General features: G+C 51.6%; 1 protein-coding gene across 1 annotated transcript in view; it reads right to left on the bottom strand.

Annotated features, from left to right (window-relative positions):
* The window catches only part of GDAP2 (ganglioside induced differentiation associated protein 2), a 78,712-nt gene that overhangs the window by 17,296 nt on the left and 45,421 nt on the right, over window positions 1-15,995 (bottom strand). The window contains exons 10-11 of the mRNA XM_040339224.1: window positions 13,051-13,190; window positions 8,089-8,143 (exon numbers count right to left, since the gene is read on the bottom strand). Of these exons, the coding sequence (XP_040195158.1) occupies window positions 8,089-8,143; window positions 13,051-13,190 (195 nt within the window). The remainder of the gene's footprint in view (window positions 1-8,088; window positions 8,144-13,050; window positions 13,191-15,995) is intronic.

Below are 15,995 nucleotides of genomic sequence, written 5' to 3'. Positions count from 1 at the left end.
CAGCGGTGGGGAAGGGATGCTCCTCACACTCATGGTCAGTGGGAAGGGATGCTCCTCACACTCATGGTCAGTGGGAAGGGATGCTCCTCACACTCATGGTCAGTGGGAAGGGATGCTCCTCACACTCATGGTCAGTGGGAAGGGATCAGGGCTCGAGTCCTGCGGGAACGCGTGGGAACGACGTCCCTGCACTATTTTTACAGCAGGAACGCGCGTTCCCTTTGCAGGACTAGCCGAGCCGCCCGAGCCGATCAGAGTCCAGCCTGGCCTGTATGAGGTATGTGACACCCTCCTCCTCTGTGGCGTTGCTAGCGGGGGGGGTTGTTGCATCCGGGTGACACCAAGGCAGAGGGGGGGGGGGAGCGTGAAGAGATGACAGTGCGTGCAGTGCAGGCTTAACTGTGCCCGATGGCAGATGAACATGGCATGCACATCAGTACACAGTAACAGATCACTGCCGAAGTCAGACCCTGCTCAGAGCTGCAGCGAGGTGCCGAGTGCTGGAACGATCCCTGCACTCCTACATTCAGCAAAGTAGATATCCATTCCACCGCACCCGACAGATTATTTCTAGTCCCCGCCTCTGACATGATGTCATTCAGAGGCTGGACAGGAAGAGAGAGAGAGGTACCGCGCGGGAACATGCATGTTGCTGGCATTGGGTAAGTGAGCAATGGCAGACTGAGAAAAATATATGTTGCAGTGACTCTTTTCCAGTGCACAGGACTTGTTAATGTTTAATTCAGCACAAGGAGTTAATGAATACTGATATAATGGGGTGATAAGCGCAGTAAAAGTGAGTCTGCTGTGAAATAAGGCAATGATCAGTGAACCAGACCAATCATGACCTGCATAAATCACAGTGACTGAATAAACCAAAAAACAAGAACTAACTAGCAGGTGGCCAGTGAAAAAATGCACACATAAGTAAATGACGTTGCTGTGAAATAAACCAGTAAACAGTGAAAAAATGTCTCAAACATTAATACTGGTGCAAATAATGTGCAACCACAGCTAACAGCTATGGTAAAAGAACATAATTAATGCAAGTGAATAAAGTCCCAAATAAAATATTAAATGGCTGAAAATAAATGATGACGATCCTTCAGGAATCTTCCAATATAGTCTTGAATGAGGTGGGCTCACAGAGAGCTTACCTTTCCAAAATAATAATTAAGCCTTGTTAACCTGGACATCCATGAGAGGTGCTGTTAAATCCACATCTAGGGTCTGGCTATGGATAGCGTCCTGTGTGATCCTCTGTGGTCAGCTGAGTACCATCGATGTCCACCAGGAGGTTTTGAAGCTGACCACAGAGGATCACACAGGACGCTATCCATAGCCAGACCCTAGATGTGGATTTAACAGCACCTCTCATGGATGTCCAGGTTAACAAGGCTTAATTATTATTTTGGAAAGGTAAGCTCTCTGTGAGCCCACCTCATTCAAGACTATATTGGAAGATTCCTGAAGGATCGTCATCATTTATTTTCAGCCATTTAATATTTTATTTGGGACTTTATTCACTTGCATTAATTATGTTCTTTTACCATAGCTGTTAGCTGTGGTTGCACATTATTTGCACCAGTATTAATGTTTGAGACATTTTTTCACTGTTTACTGGTTTATTTCACAGCAACGTCATTTACTTATGTGTGCATTTTTTCACTGGCCACCTGCTAGTTAGTTCTTGTTTTTTGGTTTATTCAGTCACTGTGATTTATGCAGGTCATGATTGGTCTGGTTCACTGATCATTGCCTTGTTTCACAGCAGACTCACTTTTACTGCGCTTATCACCCCATTATATCAACACTTTCAGTTATTCATATTCGCATATGTATACACTATTAGATTGAGCAGCAGTACATTATCTTTATATATTCACTCTTTTTATTCTAAGTTTATTGGGTAGGCGCGAGAGTTCCTCCCACACTTTAGTTAATGAATACTGCCATTGATCTCTAATGCAGTAGTGCCCAGTAGAAGTTAATTAACCCCCTTGTGCTGTATTAGTGGTCAGTGTCAGTGTTAATGAACCCATTCATGTTTCAATAAAAAGGGGTAACTAACACTGACCACTAATACAGCACAAGGGAGTTCATTAACACAGCCACTGGCCACTACTGCATTAGTGATCCATTGCAGTGTAAATTAACTCCTTGTGCTGCAGGGCTTTAAAAAAGCATTAATGCCACTGACCATCAATGCCAGGGCTATTATTGTAGTTACTGCACCAATGCTTTGAATCATTGTAGAAATTGACACCAATGTTGACAATTATTTTTGCAGAAACTGACACTGTACTGGCAGCTATTATTGCTGAAACGGGTACTGATCCGGATGGGGGGTTGTTATTTCCTGGGGAGTTCAAAATTTTTTCATATCATATTGTTAGTTAAATGTGCTAATTGCTTTATAGTTGTTAACAGCACTACTATTGGCATTATATGCAGTGTGATATGGGAAAAAATACAATGGGTGGGGGGGGGGGTGACACCATTTCTTACCGCACCAGGTGACACCAACCCTAGTGACGCCCCACCCTTGGCTGTGTACAACCCCCTACCACCCCTGCCTGTGTCTAACCCCTCTACCACCCCTGCCTGTGTCTAACCCTCTACCACCCCTGCCTGTGTCTAACCCCCTCCCTACCACCCCTGCCTGTGTTTAACGCCCCTCAATACCACTCCTGGCTGTGTTTAACCCCCCACCCTACCACCCGTGGCTGTGTATAAACCCCCACCACCCCTGGCTGTGTCTGAACCCCACCATCACTGTTGCATGTAAATCTGACTTACTGATAAATTTAATTTGGGTTTTAATTGCAATGATATAAAATAATTAATGTGGGGGCCTTTTGGTGGGCAATATTTTTTTTTTTTGGAGGGGGGGGGGGCAGCACTTCATTCCTGGGCCCAGGCAGCACAATGTCTTGGGCCGTTCCTGATATATATATATATATATATATATATATATATATATATATATATATATATATATATATATATATATATATATATATATATATATATATATATATATATATATATATATATATATATACACAGTATATGTATTTTTGAGGTGGGGAATCTTGGGTGAGTTCCCACACTTTTTTTCCCAGGACTTGACCCCTGGAAGGGATGCTCCTCACACTCATGGTCAGTGGGAAGGATGCTCCTCACACTCATGGTCAGTGGGAAGGGATGCTCCTCACACTCATGGTCAGTGGGAAGGGATGCTCCTCACACTCATGGTCAGTGGGAAGGGATGCTCCTCACACTCATGGTCAGTGGGAAGGGATGCTCCTCACACTCATGGTCAGTGGGAAGGGATGCTCCTCACACTCATGGTCAGTGGGAAGGGATGCTCCTCACACTCATGGTCAGTGGGAAGGGATGCTCCTCACACTCATGGTCAGTGGGAAGGGATGCTCCTCACACTCATGGTCAGTGGGAAGGGATGCTCCTCACACTCATGGTCAGTGGGAAGGGATGCTCCTCACACTCATGGTCAGTGGGAAGGGATGCTCCTCACACTCATGGTCAGTGGGAAGGGATGCTCCCCACACTCATGGTCAGTGGGAAGGGATGCTCCTCACACTCATGGTCAGTGGGAAGGAATGCTCCTCACACTCCTGGTCAGTGGTGGGGAAGGGATGCTCCTCACACTCCTGTCAGTGGTGGGGAAGGGATGCTCCTCACACTCCTGGTCAGTGGTGGGGAAGGGATGCTCCTCACACTCCTGGTCAGTGGTGGGGAAGGGATGCTCCTCACACTCCTGGTCAGTGGTGGGGAAGGGATGCTCCTCACACTCCTGGTCAGTGGTGGGGAAGGGATGCTCCTCACACTCCTGGTCAGTGGTGGGGAAGGGATGCTCCTCACACTCCTGGTCAGTGGTGGGGAAGGGATGCTCCTCACACTCCTGGTCAGTGGTGGGGAAGGGATGCTCCTCACACTCCTGGTCAGTGGTGGGGAAGGGATGCTCCTCACACTCATGGTCAGTGGGAAGGGATGCTCCTCACACTCCTGGTCAGTGGTGGGGAAGGGATGCTCCTCACACTCCTGGTCAGTGGTGGGGAAGGAATGCTCCTCACACTCCTGGTCAGTGGTGGGGAAGGGATGCTCCTCACACTCCTGGTCAGTGGTGGGGAAGGGATGCTCCTCACACTCCTGGTCAGTGGTGGGGAAAGGATGCTCCTCACACTCCTGGTCAGTGGTGGGGAAGGGATGCTCCTCACACTCATGGTCAGTGGTGGGGAAGGGATGCTCCTCACACTCATGGTCAGTGGTGGGGAAGGGATGCTCCTCACACTCATGGTCAGTGGTGGGGAAGGGATGCTCCTCACACTCATGGTCAGTGGTGGGGAAGGGATGCTCCTCACACTCATGGTCAGTGGGAAGGGATGCTCCTCACACTCATGGTCAGTGGGACGAAATTGATCATCGCTCATGGAAACCCTAGCAACCTCTGGAGGAACCCTGGTTGAGAAACCTTGCTAGAGAGTGTCACTTAAGTGGCAGCCCAGAGTCTGTTAGGACTTCTGAAATCACATCCAAGATGGCGTCAGCCAACAGCAGTGTGTCAAAAAAGTGTCAAAAACATCCATAGAATAGTCGAGAGACATTTAGTCTTCTGGAAAGACTGTTGATAATAGCAATGGAGTCTCGCTAATCGTTCGTCTACCAACGTACACGAAAGGCATAGACGACCCAACAGGCAAAGCGGGACCCCCCTTGGTGGACACAAATGGGAACTGTGGTAGAGAGACCTTGCCATCCGAAGTCCCAAAGTATCCAGTTTGGCGATTTAACTCCCCAGCTTCCAGGAACTGAAAAGAGTTTTGGGCGGAGTGGCCCTTTAACGTACAGCGGTGTGAATTCTACATCCAGCAGTGGATAGAGACCCAAGCGCCAGGCTACAGCACAATTCAGAAGCCAACACTGCGTCTCGTTGCGCTCCACGGCTCGGCGATCCAGCGATCACAGCAGTTTTTACTTCAACGCCACATTTCCGAGGCAGGGAGCTGCCAGCGAAGCGGGGGGTTGGATAAGTCGCGGTTTGGGAGAATGCCGCTACGTCAGATCTATTTAGAGGCGGAGGGAGAGCTGCCAGATCTGGAGAATGTTCCCTTTTTTTTTTACGTTTCTTGGCCAGGAAAGGCTTTAACTTTTCATCTCTGGAATCACATTATGGGGGTCAGCGCTGGTTTTCATTAGAAGGCTTGTTAGGCTTGGCGGTACCAGGTGCGTTTCTGCCCTGCAGCGGGGGTCTTGGCACCTTGAAAACTAAAGGAGGGAGTAAAGGAGGGCCCTTGCTTACGGCGAGGCTCCTTGCCCTTCCCAGACTGCGGGAGCAGTGTGCTCTTACCACCTGTGGCATCCTTTATGATGTCATCCAGGGACGTCCCAAAAAGCCGTTCACCCTTAAGGGGTAAATCCACCAAGGCCTTCTTGTAGGACTGGTCCGCAGACCAGCACTTCAGCCACACAAGGCGGCGTAGTACCACCGCGGAGGCCCTGGAAAGCAAGGGGAGCGTATCCAGGGCTGACTCACAGACACACTTCAGATCCCACTGTTCAGACAGGTCCTTACAGGTCTCGGAAGCATCCTGCGCCTCCATCTCCTGTAGCAAAAACCTTGCCCGTTCGGTCAGTGTCTGCGACACCAGAGTCTCGGCCGAAACCGGTCTTACTGCCGAACCCACTACTGTGAACATGGGAGCGGGCCACAGCCTCCACTTTCCTGTCTGCGGGGTCCTTAAAGGCGGGAGCCCCTTCCACCGGCAACGTGGTGGCTTTGCTCAATCTGGACACGGGAGGGTCCACTGACGGAGGAGAGACCCACTTTTTTTTAAAAAGTCCTCCTCAAAAGGGATAACGGTCGCAAAGTATTTTGGAACAACAAAAACTTTCTGCGGCGTATCCCATTCCTTGTATAACAATTTGTCCAAATAAGGAACACAAGGAAACACCTTAGCGGTGTGGGGCGGCTTGCGGAACCCAAAAGGGACCAGTACATCCGATGCCTCCGCCAAATCCTCAAGTTTCTGAGTATCACGCACCGCAGAAATAAGAGCTCCAACAAATTCCTTATTGTTCACCGACCCTGAAGCAGAGTCATCCTCACAGGCCGCGTGGGTTAAGCCCGCATCCTCTGACATGACAGAACCAGAGCCAGAAGCAATAGCAGGGCCTGATTCTGTGTCAGAGACATCCCCAGAAGCAGACTCAGGGAGGGGGCGCTATTTACCCCCCTTCTGGCCACTTGTCGCTTCAATCCTGGCGAGAAAACACCTCATGGACAGCCTTCATTGCCTCAACAGATGCGGCATGGGCACTAAGGGTCAACACAGGCATTGCTGGGGAAGAAGGTCCTGTTCAGGCTCCATGATGCCCCAGCGCTGTGCCACCCTGGTACTGCAAAGCAGAACAACCCACCGGTCACCTCCCAGCTGCAGAAACAGAAGGCAGGGGCCCCCGGGGAACTCACCACCCCACCCGGTTGCAGTGTGAGCTGAAAGCGCTGAGGAATGCGGAGAAGTGCTGGCTGCGCTGTGTCTGTCCCTCAGGGATGATTCACGGGCTTTTGCAGCGCTATTTCAGGCACTAGAGGCCAAGACTTTTCCAAGATGGCCGCCGTCTGAGGTAAAAAAGCACCATGCGGGCTACAAGAAAATGGCCGCTGACCATGTAAACCGCGTCCGCGGCAAAATGGCGGCCAAACGCAGTTTAAAAACCCAGTGACACAACACCAAACACGGCCAGCAGCACCCCCAAACGTTAAAAAAATCACAGCACCCCACGGTCCAAGGTGACGATAAAAACCCCAGGAGACCCCCCCCCTTCACAGCCGCCACCCAGTATGGGGAAGGAGGGAGAGGAAAGGGAGAGAGGAAAGCAGGGCGGACCCTCAGTCGACCTCCCCAGGGAAGCACCAGCCATACCACCTTGCCAGGGCAAGGGGCCTACTTACCCGTCCTGCGACCACTGGCTGGAGGCATTCCGGACAGAACCAACATCCGCTAAACGGCATGGCTGTCGGCCAGACACACTGTGACAAAGCCATAAAGACCGGTCATATGTGTGCCCTGGAACATGTAGTTCCCCGGCCGCCCCTGGAGCAATGGGGCCTGTTGTGGACGACCCAGAGCTGAGGGCCGGCACACGCTCGATGGCCGAACATGGGGGGACTACAAGAGTCAAGGCCCAGCCTGTCACCCAGTCGGCAGTTGATAGAAGAATCTCAGGATTCAAAAAAATGCAGGAACAAAAAACAATAAAAGCGAAAAACAAAATCGCAAAAAAAATTCCAGAGTGCAGGGACTCCAGAAGGCCTGTCCTCTCCTGACATTAGGCAGAAAAAAACTGGAGCTGCTGAGGCAGAGTGTGGGTTATACCCGGGGGACCACGCCCCCTGGGAGGAGCTGTAATGAGGAAAGTGTTGTTAACACTTAAAGTGATGTTTTTCTGCCTAACTCTCCTGGAAGGAAGGTGAATAACCCTAAGGTCAAGGGCTGCTGTGTCCGTCCATGAACGAAAGAGAAAATATATATATATTTTTTTTACTAGTCATGGCGGCGATCTGCGATTTTTGTCACGACTGTAATATTACGGCGGACACTTTAGACACATTTTTGGGACCATTCACATTTATACAGCGAACAGTGCTATAAAAATGCACCGATTACTGTATAAATGTGACTGGCAGGGAAGGGGTTAACACTAGGGGGTATATTAAGGGGTTAAATATGTACCCTGGAAGTGATTTTTACTGTGGGGGCGAGGTGACTGACTGGGGGAGGTAACCGATGGTTGTCCCTACGTACAAGGGACACACCATTGGTCTCCTCTCTCCCTAACAAGACGTGGAGCTCTATGTTTACACACAGAGCTCCACATCCCTGGCTCTGTGACCGACGATCGCGGCCACCAGGCACGCGCATCGGCACCTGTGTGACGCGGCGGGCGTGCGCGCACCCCCCCAGTGGCGCGTGGCCGTATATTGACGGCCTCCCGGGCAGATCAGAGCCACCATCGTACAGGCGGAACAAAAAAGTTTTATCTTACAATAGAAGGACTTCATACCTTGGAGCGGAACGTCGGATGGACGAAATACAGAGCCTTCAAATTCTTTCTGTACCTGTAAAAGATACATTCGTAAAGATTTTACAAAAAAAAAATAAAAAAAAAATAAAGGGGATGATAAGATTACACATGGGTTAATGAAGGAGGTTTACTTTAAAATGTAACAATATGTATCGTATATCATCAAAATGTAACATTCTTTTTTTACTTGAACACACAGTGCCACCTATATGAAAGTGTAGGAACTGCAGGCAACATTGCAGGGCGATTAACCACTTAAGACCTGGACCTTTAGGCAGCTAAATGCTCAGGCCAGGTTTTGCGATTCGGCACTGCGTCGCTTTAACAGACAATTGCGCGGTCGTGCGACGTGGCCTCCAAACTAAATTGGCGTCCTTTTTTCCCCACAAATAGAGCTTTCTTTTGGTGGTATTTGATCACCTCTGTGGTTTTTATTTTTTTGCGCTATAAACAAAAATAAAGCGACAATTTTGAAAAAAATGCAATATTTTTTACTTTTTGCTATAATAAATATCCCCCAAAAACATATATAACAATTATTTGTTTCCTCAGTTTAGGCCGATACGTATTCTTCTACCTATTTTTGGTAAAAAAAAAAAAAATCGCAATAATCGTTTATCGATTGGTTTGCACAAAATTTATAGCGTTTACAAAATAGGGGATAGTTTTTTTTTTTTTTTTTACTACTAATGGCGGCGATCAGCGATTTTTTTCGTGACTGCGACATTATGGCGGACACTTCGGACAATTTTGACACATTTTTGGGACCATTGTCATTTTCACAGCAAAAAATGCATTTAAATTGCATTGTTTATTGTGAAAATGACAGTTGCAGTTTGGGAGTCAAACACAGGGGGGCGCTGTAGGAGTTAGGGTTCACCTAGTGTGTGTTTACTACTGTAGGGGGGTGTGGCTGTAGGACTGACATCATCGATCGATTCTCCCTATAAAAGGGATCACTCGATCGATGCGCCGCCACAGTGAAGCACGGGGAAGCCGTGTTTACATACGGCTCTCCCCGTTCTTCAGCTCCGGGGAGCGATCGCGAGGGGGCGGCTAGAAACGTTTCTAGCCGCGCCCTCGTCCCGGATCGCTCCCCGCGGGAATCCGACCGCCGCATGTAGCGGGGGGGGGGGGGGGGGGGGTCCCCGATCGGACCCCCGACCCACGTCTAGGCAGGGACGTACAGTTACGCCCATGTGCCTGTCCGTGCCATTCTGCCGACGTATATCACATGAGGAGGTCGGCAAGTGGTTAAATGTAACAATATGTATCGTATATCATCAAAATGTAACATTCTTTTTTACTTGAACACACAGTGCCACCTATATGAAAGTGTAGGAACTGCAGGCAACATTGCAGGGCGATTAAAGTGGTTCTAAAAGTTTTTTTTTTTTTTAACTTTGAACCTCAAGCTAAAAAACCTCATCTGTGCAACAACCCCCCCCCCCCCCCCCCAACACTTACCTGAGCCCCGTCTCGATCCAACAATGTGCACGAGTCCCTCAGCTCCCTGGGGGCTCCGTCTCCTCATTGGCAGCAGCAGGAGCCGCCGTCTCAGCCAATCAGGAGAGAAAGGGAATGGGGCCGAGCCGCGACTGTGTGTGCCGCAGGTAGGAAGCAAACCTGCACGGGTGCGAGCCCCACTGCAAGCCGTTTGCTTTGGCGGAACTTGGCAGGAGGGAGGGGCCGGGAGCGCCAGAGGGGGACCAGAGAAAAGGAGGATCGGGGCAGCTCTGTGCAAAACCGTTACACCGAGCATAAAAAAAATGTAATAAAATAAAAACTTGCAGCAAGGTGGCACAGCTGCGCAAAACGATGTACCTGTACGTCGTTTCGTGAACAACCCGCGTGGGTGCGCGCGCTTATTGGCCAGAGGGGGGAGCCAATCAGCGGGTCTGGCAGATGCAACGTCCTCTGGCCACCCGCAATCGTTCCCCACAGAGGCAGAAGTGGAGGATATAAAGCTAAGCAGGAGGACCGATCTCTGTTGTCCCAGTCAGTCCATCCCCCACACAGTTAGAAAGCACTCCCAGGGAACACACTGATCACTGCAATAATGTCATTGGTTCCCAAAAAAAAAAAAGCGTCACTTTCAGTCAGATTTGTCCACCGCAATGTCGCAGTCCCACAATAAAAAAATAATATATTAACCACTTAAGACCCGGACCAAAATGCAGGTAAAAGGACCTGGCCAGTTTTTGCGATTCGGCACTGCGTTGTTTTAACTGACAATTGCGCGGTCGTGCGATGTGGCTCCCAAACAAAATTGGCGTCCTTTTTTTCCCCACAAATAGAGCTTTCTTTTGGTGGTTTTTGATCACCTCTGCGTTTTTTATTTGTTTGCGCTATAAACAAAAATAGAGCGACAATTTTGAAAAAAAAAAAAAAAGCAGTGGGCCAGATTCAAGAAGCACTTGCGCCCGCGCAACCATAGGTTGCGCGGCGCAAGGGCTTACTTGCTCCGGTGTAACGAGTGCCCCTGATTCAGGAACCTCGTTACACCGAATGCAGCCTAGGATGTGACAGACATAAGCCTCCTTATGCCTTCACATCCCAGGCTGCATTCTTGCGTTGTCCGCTAGGGGGCGCGGCCATTGTGATCGGCGTATAGTATGCAAATTGCATACTACCACCGATTCACAAAAGTTGCGCGGGCCCTGCGCACGCAAGGTACGGAGTTTCCGTACGGCGACTTTAGCATAAGGCTGCTCCTGCTAATAGCAGGCGCAACCAATGCTAAAGTATAGCTGCGCTTCCCGCTCGCGACGTTCAAATTTTACGTCGTTTACGTAAGTGAACCGTGAATGGCGTTGGACGCCATTCACGTTCACTTAGAAGCAAATGACGTCCTTGCGACGTCATTTGCCGCAATGCACGTCGGGAAAGTTTCCCGACGGAGCATGCGCTGTTCGCTCGGCGCGGGAGCGCGCCTAATTTAAATGATTCCCGCCCCGGCTGTTTAGCATATCGCCCGCGCAATTTACGGAGCAATTGCTCCGTGAATCGCGGGCAAAGCGCAATATTTGCGTGGGCGCAGAGAAAAATTTTTGCTCTTTGCCCACGCAAATATTGCGCGAATCTACCTGAATCTGGGCCAATATTTTTTACTTTTTGCTATAATAAATATCCCCCAAAAATATATAAAATTGTATTTTTTTTCCCTCAGTTTAGGCCGACACGTATTCTTCTACATATTTTTGGTAAAAAAAAAAAAAAAAAAAAAAAAAAAAAAATCGCAATAAGCGTTTATCGATTGGTTTGCGCAAAATATATACGGTTTACAAAAAAGGGGATAGTTTTATTGCATTTTTATTAATAATTTTTTTTTTTACTACCAATGGCGTCGATCAGTAATTTTTTTCGTGACTGCGACATTATGGCGGACACTTCGGACAATTTTGACACATTTTTGGGACCATTGTCATTTTCACAGCAAAAAAATGCTATAAAAATGCATTGTTTACTGTGCAAATGACAATTGCAGTTTGGAAGTTAACCACAGGGGGCGCTGAAGGGGTTAAGTGTGATCTCATATGTGTTTCTAACTGTAGGGGGGCGGGGCTGGACGTGCGACATCATTGATCGTGCTTCCCTATATCAGGGAACAGACGATCAGTGACAGCGCCACAGTGAAGAACGGGGAAGCCGTGTTTACACACACCTCTCCCCGTTCTTCAGCTCCGGGGACAGATTGCGGGACTCCAGCGGCCGTGGTCACGGAGCTTCGGACCGGGTCCCTACCTGCAGCTAAATCAAGCACAGGACAGTGCTTGATTAGCTACTCCCCTAGCTACTACAGCCAGGGAATGACGCTCTGAAACCGGAAGAGAGACAAAATCCTCATCGTGGCCGGTCTCATTCATTGCAGCAGAGATTGGGCAACTGGCGTTAAATGCATCTCCACTGTGGGTAGCTGACCTGACCACTGGTGGAACGGGAGAGCCTGGCAGCGGTGAGATTCCACAGCACTGTAAAAAGGATTGGGTGCCTATCGAGCTGCCACCACCACAAAGAGCCGAGCGCTTCCAGAGGAGATCGAGGAATGCATGTTCATCAATCTCTTCCCATTCACCACTCTAGGTAGTATACTGTAGTTCTGAACTTCCTAAAAGAGCGGGAGCGCCCGGGAACCACAGAGCGGAGACACCATGCTGGGGAAAGCGATCTGGCGGCAATATAGCTACCCGGATCGCTTTCTACACGACAGCCGGTAGCAGCCATGAGCTCGTTTTAAATGCTCGTTTCTCTGGATATACCGTATTTATCGGCGTATACCGCGCATTTTTTTGCCCTGAAAATCAGGGCAAAATCGTGGGTGCGCGGTATACGCTGATACCCGCTTTCCCGCACCGAGTTTTGTATACTGCGCCGACATATACCGAGCGCAGTACACTCGGGTATAGTCGGGCAGTCTCGGCTTCTTCCGCACTCACGTCCTGGACGTACAGGACGTCAGCGCGGGTAGCCGAGCATTGCCGACAATACACGAGTGTACTGCGCTCTGTATATGTCGGCGCAGTATTCAAACTCGGCGCGGGAAACGAGCGGGGAGGACGCCGCAGAAGGACACAGGACCCGACGAAGAGGACACCCGAAGCCGCAGAAGGACGCCGGACTCGACGAAGAGGACACCCGAAGCCGCAGAAGGACGCCGGACCCGACGAAGAGGACACCCGAAGCCGCAGAAGGACGCCGAACCCGACGAGGCCGCCGATGGATGCCGCGCAAGACACCAAAACTGTAAGTACAAAAAAAACATTTTTTCCACAGGATTGGGGTGCGCGGTATACGCGGGAGCGCGCTATACCGCGATGAATACGGTATGTGTAGTCCAAAGAGGCGAAGGAGTTAAATCCTCGCCTTCAGTCTGGCACAGTCGTCCCGGCTCCTCCCACGTACTGATCACATGATTGGGCGAGTTGTCGCAGGTTCACTTACTTGGCGTCCACCACATCGTAGAGGTTCTTGAGAAAGTCGGAGTCCAGGTGGTTGTGTTCTCTGGTCAGCGTGTGGAAATACACCAGGATATAGTCCTTGGCCGCTACGTGATCCATCATATGGATAAAGTACAGGAGAGCCTGCAAAAGGACACACAGGTCAAAAAGTGTAAAGTGGGTGACCCTGCAGGTGACGTCACCCAGAAAGAAAAAAAAATGATGAGATAAAAAAGTCACTACATGACAAACCACAGAAACTTCATAGGCCTTACTACTATTTTGTAAAATTGGCAATTCCCGAATCTGCTTTCAGATAAATATCCTAAGATGGGTCAGCAATCACCTGCATGCATTTTCATTGGAATATCGCCATTGACAGGTGCAGGAATTGGGCTGAGGTGTGCAGGAATTCAGGGGCGGATTTGCGGTGGTGAAGGCACAGGAAGTGGGGGTGGATCTGCGGGGGGTGAAGGCACAGGAAGTGGGGGCGGATCTGCGGGGGGGTGAAGGCACAGGAAGTGGGGGCGGATCTGCGGGGGGGTGAAGGCACAGGAATACAGGAATTGGGACATGTCTGCGGGCTAGGGGGGGATGGGAAAGAGGCGCAGGAATTCTGACAGATCGGGGGGGGGGGGGGGGGGGTGGGGGGTGAAGGCGCAAGAATTGGGACAGATCTGGGGGGGGGGTGAAGGCGCAGGAATTGGGACAGATCTGCAGGGGGGGCGCAGGAATTGGGACAGATCTGCGGGGGTGAAGGCACAGGAATTGGGACAGATCTGCGGGGGGTGAAGGCACAGGAATTGGGACAGATCTGCGGGGGGTGAAGGCACAGGAATTGGGACAGATCTGCGGGGGTGAAGGCACAGGAATTGGGACAGATCTGCGGGGGTGAAGGCACAGGAATTGGGACAGATCTGCGGGGGTGAAGGCGCAGGAATTGGGACAGATCTGCGGGGGGGGAGAGGCGCAGGAATTGGGACAGATCTGCGGGGGTGAAGGCACAGGAATTGGGACAGATCTGCGGGGGGGGGAGAGGCGCAGGAATTGGGACAGATCTGCGGGGGGGGGGTGAAGGCGCAGGAATAGGGACAGATCTGCGGGGGGTGAAGGCGCGGGAATTGGGACAGAACTGCGGGGGGTGAAGGCGCAGGAATTGGGACAGATCTGCGGGGGGTGAAGGCGCGGGAATTGGGACAGATCTGCGGGGGGTGAAGGCGCAGGAATTGGGACAGATCTGCGGGGGGTGAAGGCGCAGGAATTGGGACAGATCTGCGGGGGTGAAGGCGCAGGAATTGGGACAGATCTGCGGGGGGTGAAGGCGCAGGAATTGGAACAGATCTGCGGTGGTGGAGGGGCGCAGGAATTGGGACAGATCTGCGGGGGGGGAGAGGCGCAGGAATTGGGACAGATCTGCGGGGGGTGAAGGCGCAGGAATTGGGACAGATCTGCGGGGGTGAAGGCACAGGAATTGGGACAGATCTGCGGGGGTGAAGGCGCAGGAATTGGGACAGATCTGCGGGGGTGAAGGCGCAGGAATTGGGACAGATCTGCGGGGGTGAAGGCGCAGGAATTGGGACAGATCTGCGGGGGGTGAAGGCGCAGGAATTGGGACAGATCTGCGGGGGGGGGAGAGGCGCAGGAATTGGGACAGATCTGCGGGGGGGGGGAAGAGGCGCAGGAATTGGGACAGATCTGCGGGGGGGGGGGAGAGGCGCAGGAATTGGGACAGATCTGCGGGGGGTGAAGGCGCGGGAATTGGGACAGATCTGCGGGGGGTGAAGGCGCAGGAATTGGGACAGATCTGCGGGGGTGAAGGCGCAGGAATTTGGACAGATCTGGGGGGGGGGGTGAAGGCGCAGGAATTGGGACAGATCTGCAGGGGGGGGCGCAGGAATTGGGACAGATCTGCGGGGGTGAAGGCACAGGAATTGGGACAGATCTGCGGGGGTGAAGGCGCAGGAATTGGGACAGATCTGCGGGGGTGAAGGCACAGGAATTGGGACAGATCTGCGGGGGTGAAGGCGCAGGAATTGGGACAGATCTGCAGGGGGTGAAGGCGCAGGAATTGGGACAGATCTGCGGGGGTGAAGGCGCAGGAATTGGGACAGATCTGCGGGGGTGAAGGCGCAGGAATTGGGACAGATCTGCGGGGGTGAAGGCACAGGAATTGGGACAGATCTGCGGGGGTGAAGGCACAGGAATTGGGACAGATCTGCGGGGGTGAAGGCGCAGGAATTGGGACAGATCTGCGGGGGGTGAAGGCGCGGGAATTGGGACAGATCTGCGGGGGGTGAAGGCGCAGGAATTGGGACAGATCTGCGGGGGGAGAGGCGCAGGAATTGGGACAGATCTGCGGGGGTGAAGGCGCAGGAATTGGGACAGATCTGCGGGGGTGAAGGCGCAGCAATTGGGACAGATCTGCGGGGGTGAAGGCGCAGGAATTGGGACAGATCTGCGGGGGGTGAAGGCGCAGGAATTGGGACAGATCTGCGGGGGGGGAGAGGCGCAGGAATTGGGACAGATCTGCGGGGGGGGGAAGAGGCGCAGGAATTGGGACAGATCTGCGGGGGGGGGGAGAGGCGCAGGAATTGGGACAGATCTGCGGGGGGTGAAGGCGCGGGAATTGGGACAGATCTGCGGGGGGTGAAGGCGCGGGAATTGGGACAGATCTGCGGGGGGTGAAGGCGCAGGAATTGGGACAGATCTGCGGGGGGTGAAGGCGCAGGAATTGGGACAGATCTGCGGGGGGTGAAGGCGCAGGAATTGGGACAGATCTGCAGGGGTAAAGGCGCAGGAATTGGGACAGATCTGCGGGGGTGAAGGCGCAGGAATTGGGACAGATCTGCGGGGGTAAAGGCGCAGGAATTGGGACAGATCTGCGGGGGTGAAGGCATTGAGGCGATGGTGCAGGAATTGAAAATGACATAAGTATTCATTAGCACCTGC

Source organism: Rana temporaria, chromosome 2 (genome assembly GCF_905171775.1).
Source record: "Rana temporaria chromosome 2, aRanTem1.1, whole genome shotgun sequence".
NCBI classification, from domain to species: domain Eukaryota; kingdom Metazoa; phylum Chordata; class Amphibia; order Anura; family Ranidae; genus Rana; species Rana temporaria.
The sequence above is the reverse complement of the archived record's forward strand: the minus strand, read 5'-3'. Positions and strand labels throughout refer to the sequence as shown.